Here is a 10,836-nt window from a genome sequence, read left to right as displayed (position 1 = left end):
TACCATTATGCGTACATGTACGGTACACATCTGCACGCATACACAGAGCCAATTAGTCGGTTCTTCAATTTCTAGGAAGGAAGTAATGTGGCTGGTGACCAATTCAACCTATGGGGTTTTGTCAATCACTGACAAAAAAAAGACTACTATGTACACAGTTATAATGAGTATGTATGTGTAGAGAGCTGTTGAGTTTTAGAACTAATATTCTATGTATAATATAATACATCATATCCAATCCATGGACAGCATTCTATATACATAATATCTATATAATTATAATATGCCTCCAACCTAATGTATAATATGTACATAGACAATAAGCATTTCAGGACAGTGCCTATGTAGAATGATGGCCTGAAAGAACTGGACACCAAACACATCATGCATATGGGTCCCCAGCAGAACAGGGTATGCATGTGCAAACAAAAAAACTCAGCATCACAAAAAAACACACAGTGTGCACCAGTTGTCCATCACATGACCTAGCCGCAGCAGAATATCTACACTGTACACCGCCTTGGCATACATGCATGTAGAAGCCGATCGATCACTGGTGTCTACAAATGGTCAGGTAGCTGAAGAGTAGACACTGAGTGATCAGAATGGAGTGCAATAAGCGTATCGCCATCCACCATCAACTGCGGTGAAAAGGATTTACTGGATCGCGGCGGAAAGACAGAACAACGGCCTATACACGTACTGCAATCAACACACATGAAAGCATTGACAGTTTTAAAATCATCACCCATACAGTACACGGGCATGATTATACTGTTACCCACAGCAGCTGATACAACACAACTGAATACATCTACATCAAGAGTCATCATGTCCACTTTGATCTCGAGCCATGATGGCATTCTCAGACTTTCCTCACTTACATCCAACTTCATGATTGACAAATGCGTTGACAAATGCACATCATTGAGGTCTCTCCTTGGTATCACAAACAGAGTATCGTCAGTGCTGCAGATGCTGTCCGGCGGCTCCGGCAAGCTGAGCAGATCCAATTTTGCCCATGCTGCACCATCATGTCTGGTATCTAATGAAAAAACTTCTAAGAAATGATTGCGCCATAAGCATACTATTAGAAGCGCTGACTGGGTTACGAATACATCCCCACAATGCGTCCAAGATGTATCCGTACCCGTAGCTGGTACTGAGATAAAATCACATTGTATTTCTCTAGTACAACAGTTTCCCTGTAGATCAAAAACATAGATATAGGGGATATCCAGGTTCCTGTCCCTATAACTAAGACTTGCAAAGTACAATTTTTCATTATGAAGGCAAAATCTCCTGCATGTCCAAAAGGGTGGGCTGTCAATGCCGATTACTCTTGTCCATGTAAGCTGAATACTTTCCTTGAGAGAATGAGTAGACCGGTAGATCACTGGTACTTCCTCCTCCTCCTGGCACACAATGTAAACATGCCCATTGTACATGGTACAACGACGGAACATGGTCCAGTTAGAAGGTACACGGCCACGGAAATACCACTGCAGAATATCAAAAACGGAAAGGAATAAAGGAATACAAAAAAATGGGCGGAGCACATTTTCCAGCACAGCTCTGCAGGCGTTTTCAGACAGGGTATGCTACTTGCGAAATACACCACTCCTCACTGCAAGTTGCAACCATACCTAATAGTGAAGAATATTGTGCATTGCGTCTTTTGCCCAAAGATAAATAGAGAGTGGAGCAGGAAAATGCTAGTGAGGAGGAGGAGCTGGGGGGGGGGGGAGGGGGGGGGGTTATCATTTTTGTCTCAACAGTCCATGGGGTGCACAGGGATGGGGAAGAAGAGGAGGAGGAGGTAGAAGAAGAGGTTGGCAATGCAGTGATAATGGTTCATGAAAGTAACTGTTTCCGCAGTTAGACATGGGTAGGTGACATTCACATAGGCTTCTTTCTGTTCGGTAGTTTTCCCTTGCTGAATCATAATGTTGTATCCTGACCATCCACATTTAATTGAAAATAAAGATTGAAGTATCACTGAAGTCGCTGCAACCTCTTCTTACAAATATGATTATTAAATCTCTATTTCTCAGATGTCAGTGAAATACAACCGTGCACCATACTCCACGTCAAATGTTTAACCCTTTGAGACCCCACTGAAAGTACGACAATTTACGCACCTTCAAATGACATGCACTTTCGCTCGTATCTCTATGAAACATTCACCGATTTTTACAAACTAACCACCGTTGGAAAGGTATTTCCAAGACGAAGAGAATAGTGCCACACTCAAGCCAACTACCTGCACAGCCTCTGCTCCGCGTGGCCTATAATGCCGCCCAAAACAGCAGCCGTGCGCGAACAGCTTCAGCAAAGTTCAAACAGCCGCCATTCCATTCTCTTTCATCGCATCGACTTCAAATAAACTACAGCGGAAAGCTCGTTTCAAGCGCAAAATCTTGGTGTGCAGCATGCTTGAGTATGACGTACCATTCCGGGGAAATCTCATGCCAAGTGCAGCGTGAAAATTTGAATTTTTCGATCTGAGTGCATTTTTCAGTTTGTCTCCGACTTCGAGTCTCACCACCGCGGCATCGTAACTCCTAGAGACTTCGGGTAACTTCGACATGATAGCCAAGGGTCTTCTCGAAACGTAGATACTTTGTTTATGAAAATCGGTGAAGGAACACCAGAGATATAATTATTTTAGTGTCACTGTATACCAAACGATCGAATTCGATCGTTGGGGTCTCAAAGGGTTAAAGGGGTAGAGGCGACGGTTTGAAATAGGACACAGGTTGCAAACTGGAACGGACTCAATATTCACTTTCTCTCTTGGAATTTTGATTAGAAAACATATGTCACATGCACAGTGAGACTACGATGTTTTATACTCCGAGCCAAAATTTCATGGCTCTGCGATGACCAGAAGCGCCATATCAAGCAGGTGAGTTTTTGTCGTGTTGCTTCGCACTGCGACTTGAGTTTTACGACTTTCGAAAATCAACTTCTTGTCGCAGGTGAACAGCGGCTCGCCTCTCGCCAATAAAGCACCGCATACCAATCAAAACTAATGGAAGCACACAGAAGGCTTATTGTTACTCTGTACTGGCCGTCGTGGAGCGATAGCAATTACCTAATTTCAGACCCAGAGTGAATTTGACGTGCACTCTAAAACGTGTCCGGTTTGGAGCCACCTCTGATTTGAAAAAATTGGGCAAATTGGAGGCAATGGGTCAACACAAAGGAGTGGCTCAGTTCGATTGACTCTGGCCCCCAGAGCAAACTTCAACATGCCAGTTTCCTTCCACAAACATATTTCGAGTGAAAAATCAACGCTGATGATCGGTTTGGGTCTATACAAATTTGGCTGTCAAAGCGTCCCGTATCGAGCCGTCCCCTCTACATGTCCCTCCCCCCCCCCCCCCCCAACACACACCCACCTAACATGACCAGACCTAAAACTGTCTTTGCGTTACCTATGATGTTTGCATCTAGTCTCTTCTTACCTGGGACTTAAATTGCGGCCGGAGAGACAGCTCATTGTCAGCTCCCTGGATTTCTACTGCACGTCCAGGATTGGCCGAGACACGGGTTGAAATGGCCTCTTCAGGATCTGCAAGAAAGAAGACAAAATATTAAATTAAAAAGAATTGCAGGAAAACAGATTCAAGCCTGAGGCATTTCTCTGCACTGTCCCAAAGTCACTACCACTATTCCGTACTGTGATGATAACATCACTTTTTTGAAGTACACAACATTCTGAATTCTCTTGCTCGAAAATGTTGTTTGTGACAGATACAAGTGTTGGCGTTCCTGCCGAGTGACTTGACACTTGACTGACACACGACTGCCGTCTTGAGCATACCAGGAGCACGTCCAACCTTCCACTCGGCAAACCTGCAAGAAAGTACCACTCCTTGCTCGACGTGATTCTCGTGTGCTCCAGACGGCAGCAGCCGTTAGTCAAGTGTCAGTTATTTGGCAGAAAGCATCAGATGCAACATTCGGAGGTTCCGCTTTCTTGAAACTATGATGCAAATGAAAAAGCAAGATGATTTGACATTCCTTTGAAATTCCCATCGGAGGGACATGATTGAGGTCAGAAACAACAACACGTGTATTAAGCCTAGCAAACACACACACATACACACACACACACACACACACACACTCACACATTACTACTACTATCAATCAGCCACCCCAGTGGGGTCACGCCGCCCTCCACTCAGAGAACTGAGCGCAAGGTGAGGGGCAGTGGCGCAAAACAAAACAGGAAGTACAGCAGAATGAATTGAAGAAAAAAAGGAAATCAAAACAAGCTGCCATATTGATGGAAAAGAACTCACCAACAGAGGAAAGAAATATCACAAACCAGGTGAACAGTCTGCTGCAGGTCCAATAAATGCAACGACTGAAAAAGGAACAATATAAAAAGAAATGTGAACATGATGTTCTGTTCAACAAACGTCTGTACGCGTGCTGCTTCGGCCTTCGTGAATCAGGAAAACACAATCTTGAGCTGGAGGGTCACACACACACACACACACACACACACACACACACACACACACACACACACACACACACACACACACACACACACACACACACCTGTCCTGTCCTGTCCTGTAGAGCCACTACCACTAGGGTCACGTGGGCCCCGGAGGGGCAGCAGAGAGAGAGACAGAGCACGCCACCCGATGGCGCTCCAGATGCGAGACTAGTCGGAACCGGCGAGAGCAGATACACATATGCGGGAACTTGTCCCGTTCTCTGGCCATTGGTCGGTGGCAGTGCGTTAAACAGCGATGGCGGTTGCGTCCGTGGGTTGAGCGGAAACAACGATTGCAGGTGTCACAGTGAGCATTGCAGCACCTCCGAGCGGTAGTGTCACCGGTGACAACAGCAGCTGGTTCGGTCGGTACTGGGCACGAGGTAGAAGCGAAGCAACGATGCACAGCCAAGCCTCCGCGGCTCCGGAACCAACGATGACACCGAGGGCACTGACATGCACCTCTCTGCTCTGAAACCGGCTTCTGCCGTTCAGCCGTGCACTTGTGCCTAGCGAGGTCACCCTGACGTGCGAAGTGCCGGGCGCATGTGAAACAAGTCACCGATGCCGGTACGAGGGGATCCGGGGCGTCCGAGGTACACACACACACACACACACACACACACACACACACACACATACACACACACATACACACTCACACACACAATATGTACACATGTGCATTGTGATGGACCAAGGTTTTATCACAGCCATATTGGTGCACTTACGAACAACGTGAGCAGGGGTAGAAGTTGCCGTTCTTGCCGCCACACCTAAGAAAGACCGCAAGAGGAAAGGCAAAGCATAATTTTACGGCTGCATGGTCACTTGTTCTCCTTAACTCTTAGGTGGCATTCGTAGAAGCATTCTTGCAATGCTATGCGCGATACAATATGATCTGCGACACCGCAGTGCGATGCATACTAACAAATTACCAATAACATAAGTAGACGACGCCTTGCTGACGTGCCTCAAAGCTCAATGCAAATGCGTACGTCATTGTGGCATTTGTGTAGTCGGGTACAACTTGCACAAATCTGCAAGCAACTCTTGAACATTTCGTACAACTTTGTTGCAAAGGTCAAAATCGTTCATCACATTGCATGTCGCATCGCGAAAATTGAGCCAAGCAGTGGCAAGCTCAACTTCAGCGATGGGCCAGTTGTGACGGCTGAGTGAGCTGCGCGATCGGTTCGTTTTGGGAATTTCCTGATTTCGCGGATGTCGCATTGTGCATTGCATCGTAAAAATGCTTCTGTGAATCCCGCATAACAGCGAGTAACGTTGCTGGTGCTAAGATGCGAGAGATTCATGTGTCCCCCTCCATCTCCTCCCTCCCCCCCCCCCCCCCCACACACACATCACCTTTATAGGGGAATACCTTCCACAGACTTGCTGAAAATTCAACTCGCAGCACAATGGCCTCGGGCGGTTCGGTACAAAGGGAGGCTTTTCTGAAGGACCACAAGTTCATCAATACATGCACCAAACCGTCCTCCGATTATTCCGATGCGGCAAAACGCACTATTTCTCTTCATTGTGGTCCCAGTGACATTGCCAAAATGATACGGCGTTTGTGCTTTTATAACACGATGTAAATATTATCGCTGATGCACACCGGTTCGCAACAGTGACAGAACGCCCAATAGACACAGTACACGCAACACAACCACAAAACAATGGTATTGAAACTCACGACGAGGAATCTCAGGCAGTGCATTCAAGCATGCTCCGTCATCATCGAAGACGAGCTTGGTCAGTGCAATCACTGCATGCTGAACGTTCTGTTGGTCAGCCACAGCGACAGACAGCTCATCTCGGTCCAAGGATGGATATCTCTTGGAGAACTCTTCAACCAAGCGCTTTTGGTCATCAGGAGTAATACCTGAACAAGAAAACAAAGTGTCTCGGACTTTTTGCTCAAGAGGTAAATTGAAGCATATCAAGGAAGCTGTTTGGTTGTGAACACTACTTCGTTCTGTGAAGAGAGTCTCCTCGAAAACTTGTGTGCGGACCAACATCATGGATTGAAATGTGCATGCAGCAACCACTTTCCCACACGACAGCCAGTCGTCTGTTGACGAGTGATGACCTCCCTATCATCATGGAACTAAGGCTAAGGAGTTAACTGGCTTCTATCGGTGCATTCCTATTTCCTACAGCACCAATCCGTCTTACCTTCGCCACTGCATGTCGTGGGACGAAAATTGAAGACTACTGCTCCGTCCACAGTTGACACTTCGAGAACGTGCAGACCAGCGAGCAGGCTAGATCGATCCTTACAGAACTCCCAGAGCCTGGTATGAGCCCTGGCAGACATCTGTACAAACACTGCTGTGCCTCCGCTCTCGCCGTGCACGCTGTCGGCGTGGATGCTCCAATCGCCAAGGAGATTGCGGAGATTACGAATGACACTTTTAATGAAACTCGGGGCCGTGTGATTATATTCACATTCGATGATGAACTTCACTATAGACGACCTCTGATCTGTTTCAGAATAATAACAGTGTGTATGCATGCACAGTGACACATGCACGTTCACGCATGTACACATCCCTCGAGTCAGAGACCGAATAAAGAAGAAAATGGGAAAGTTTAACTGAAAGGGGTGATTAAGTAATGAGGGAATTTGAGCATCATTAAAGGGGAAGTTAAGGCTAAAATCAAAACTTCACCAGTTGAAGTCTTCAGGGTGCTGAGTCGAATGGTCGTGGTCCGGGGAAGCTGAGACGCTCCCTTCCTACTTTAATCCCAATCGAACTCGCGCACTTCCACCGAAACTGGGTGACTGCGCCCTACTACATGGGAATTTGTATGCAAAATGTCACCAAAAGCGCCATTTCGTTCTTATAAAAGCACGGATGACCGCGATTGGCCCATATGTTGCAGTCTTTTGGCTGCTGAGTCGATTGGTTTTAGTCCGAGAAAGCTGCGATGCAGCGTTCCTCCTTTATTCCCAATCGAACATGATTGAATAAGCGGTCACGTGTTCCTGCGAGCCCAAGTCACCTGGTCAGAGCGCCAGCAGGCGACAACTTTCACACCAAGGTTCAAATCGAGTTCAACTCGAGTGACAGGACTGCACCCAAAAAGGTCAAACAGGCTGTAAGTTGTACCCTGCAGGCACGGTGACCAGGTGACTGGTGTACGCAGGAGCACGTGACCGCTTGTTCAAGCATGTTCGATTGGGAATAAGGGCCGAACGCTGCATCGCAGCCTTTTCGGACCAAAACCAGTCGACTTAGCGGCCAAAAGACTACAACATATGGGCCAATCGCGGTCATCCGTGCTCATATAAAGAACGAAATGGCGCTTTTAGTGACATTTTGCATACAAATCCCCATCTAGTAGGGAGCAGTCACCCAGTTTCGGTGGAAATGCGGGAGTTCGATTGGGATTAAAGTAGGAAGGGAGCGTCTCAGCTTCCTCGGTCCAAGACTGCCGGGCCATTCGACTCAGCACCCCGAAGACTACAACTGGTGAAATTTTGATTTTAGCCGTAACTTCCCCTTTAACTTGTGAGTATAACTATTTTTCGCTATTAGCCTAGCACAAAATTTTCAATTTCGTATAAGACCAAGATGCGGCCTTTAAACCTGCACCTTTGATCTGCTCGTCATGTTTACTAGTACGTGCATGAAAAACATGGCGGGATGCGCACAATATCATGTGACACATACTGGATACCATCTCAAGTGTAGAATCGGCAATTCAAACGACCGGATGCTCCCATGTGCATGTATTAGGTAACCTATGCCTCTTTGCCGTTCATATCTGATCACTTGCTCACATGGTACTGGCGTAATACCGTAGAATGGTGGCCCAAATACATGCAAACACTGGCAAACACCCCCCCCCCCCCCCCCACACACACACACACATGCGCTTGTGTGCACACACACATACGCATGCTCGTGCATGCGCACCTCAGACCTCAGACCTGCCCATCGCGAACGCAATGATAGCGAACAGCTATTGTTAGACATAGCGACTTGTGCTGGGGTTACACCATTCAACAGCTTGCATGCAAGGCTGATGAATTGACCGCCATTAATTTTAGCCTGGTATCTACCACACAGCTGATTGAAGTGGCTGTTTCTGGACAGCGAATCTTTAATTTCATTTTTTCATTTTTTTACACACACACGCCACACCACATACTCCGGCATACACTGGCTGTTGGTAACCACCCAGGAGAATGAAAGAAGAGCTAGGAGAATGAGAAAGAGAAGAAAGACGTGTGCGACCATATTCGTCGGGAATTGAACCCGTAACCTCTAGATTGGAAATCAACTGCACATACCACTGCACCTGAGACGCCCCCCCCCCCCCCCCCCCACACACACACATGAAAGGTGGAAAGTGGAGCTCCTAAAGCGGCTTAAGTTATGTGAAATGACAAACTATCTGGCATTCGGCAGCTCCCTTATCAAGCAATCGCGCAATCATGCTTGCACAGTAATGCTGACCTTTAAACTTCAGTCGTTTGCTGTCACGAATGGCCAGCCTAGTCACAGGGACTAGTTCATATTCAGTGATCTCTGTGATGACCGTGTTCTCGTCGATGAAGCCAGTATCCTTCAAGTACTGCTTGGTCTCTGAAATGCTGCGGTCATCCCTGGCAGATCCAGTGCCCATGCTGATGAAACAAGGGTGCTTGCTTAACTCTCTATGTATATCAGCTGGCGATTTTTCTGCAACAGACGAGAAAGATGCAAAATGGAGAAACACACCGAACACAGTGAAAGCCAGTTCAGATCAGTCTAAACAACGACTAAAAGCCAGGACGGGTTTGAGCACACCCATGCCAAGACAAGCCGCCGGCCGCACCAAGAATACATTCGCGCCCAGCCTCAAGGTTCTATTCATCAGTGATTGCAGTTTGGTCCATGACGATTGTCATACAACAGGAGCGCGTGTGGTGTCTTTCAGCCTGATAGGTCTCTGAAAGACATGCTGGTGTTGTCTTCATTCACCAGTCATGAGTGCCCACACCCCTCACGAGAGGTGTACAGAAAGGAGAAGAGAAGGTGGAGGCAAAGGGTATGTTGTGAATGTGATGTTGGTATGAGTGGCGGTCAGTTTATGTAGTCGAATGTTCTCTACTCAATGCTCTGTTTGTTTCATGGAGAAAATTATGTGGGAGAGACAAAGCAATGTATCAGGGACCGCTTTGAAGAGCATTACAGAGAAGCAAGAGTGTGCACAAACAACGAAGCCCTGGGGAGAGCACCACGCATTGCACCAGCTGCTACAGCACAAAGCAGGGTGTTGGTGGTGGTGGTGGTGGTGGTGGTGATGGTGATGGTGGTGGTGATGGTGGCGGTGGCGGTGGCGGTGGCGGTGGCGGTGGCGGTGGCGGTTATGGTGGTGGTGCTAGTGGTGGTGGTGGTGGTGGTGGTGATGGTGGTGGTGATGGTGGTGGTGGTGGTGGTGATGGTGGTGGTGGTGGTGGTGGTGGTGGTGGTGGTGGTGGTGGTGGTGGTGGTGGTGGTGGTGGTGGTGGTGGTGGTGGTGGTGGTGGTGGTGGTGGTGGTGGTGGTGGTGGTGGTGGTGGTGGTGGTGGTGGTGGTGGTGGTGGTGGTGGTGGTGGTGGTGGTGGTGGTGATGAGATGTTGTATTTCTCGCCGGCCGAGCGCAGCGAGATAGGCGAGAAATGATTTCTCGCGAAATATTTTCAGTTGCAAATATGGCATCTGGTGTGTTCTTTGTTGTCGCTTCTTTTCCTGACTTCTTCAGTCAGTTTTGAGTCTCACCAGTGTCCCTGCCCTCCCACCCTTTATTTCTGTGCATAATTATTATCAATGCTTTTTATCACTGTTTGCCGTGATGTGCTTGCCATGCCTACATGATGCCTAATCGCCATTGGGGATATACACCCGGTTTTTTCCCTCACAAATGCGTCCGTCGGCGCGAGGGTTTTTTCCCGGCTGGCTCGGTCCAGGAAAATTAATCTGACGGTCCCAAGTGGTTCTGCATCATGGCCTATTTCTGCTATCCACTGGCACGACTATTCTATCTGAGACACTCTGTTCTAGGGGTGAAACGGTTACCCTTTAAGGTTACGAACGGGTACCTGGCTTAACGGGCGGGTTATCGGGTACCCTTTAGCAGCCAATAGTGACAGTTACTATACATTTTGTGCAAGGAGGACATGCAAAGTCATGCCATTCACAGCAAGTGCACTACAACGCGACAAGCGCAGCATGCGCACGTACTGCGCTACATTCAAAACAGTCAAAATTGTCTAATTTAGCAGGATCGAACAAGCAACAAGACATTCAATCTGTACATCAAATTGAACAACTGTGCAA

General features: G+C 47.6%; 1 protein-coding gene across 1 annotated transcript in view; it reads right to left on the bottom strand.

Annotated features, from left to right (window-relative positions):
- Positions 1-56: 56 nt before the first annotated feature.
- LOC135819686 (uncharacterized) overlaps positions 57-10,836 on the bottom strand; it is a 28,505-nt gene continuing 17,725 nt past the window's right edge. Inside the window, exons 7-12 of the mRNA XM_065332940.1 lie at positions 8,992-9,216; positions 6,701-7,009; positions 6,219-6,407; positions 5,251-5,295; positions 3,471-3,577; positions 57-1,502 (exon numbers count right to left, since the gene is read on the bottom strand). Of these exons, the coding sequence (XP_065189012.1) occupies positions 561-1,502; positions 3,471-3,577; positions 5,251-5,295; positions 6,219-6,407; positions 6,701-7,009; positions 8,992-9,216 (1,817 nt within the window). The 3' untranslated portion in view covers positions 57-560. The remainder of the gene's footprint in view (positions 1,503-3,470; positions 3,578-5,250; positions 5,296-6,218; positions 6,408-6,700; positions 7,010-8,991; positions 9,217-10,836) is intronic.

The sequence above is a fragment of the Sycon ciliatum genome, chromosome 6 (assembly GCF_964019385.1).
Source record: "Sycon ciliatum chromosome 6, ocSycCili1.1, whole genome shotgun sequence".
Classification (NCBI taxonomy): Eukaryota; Metazoa; Porifera; class Calcarea; order Leucosolenida; family Sycettidae; genus Sycon; species Sycon ciliatum.
Note: the sequence above shows the minus strand (reverse complement) of the source record. Positions and strands in the feature narration are given on the sequence as shown.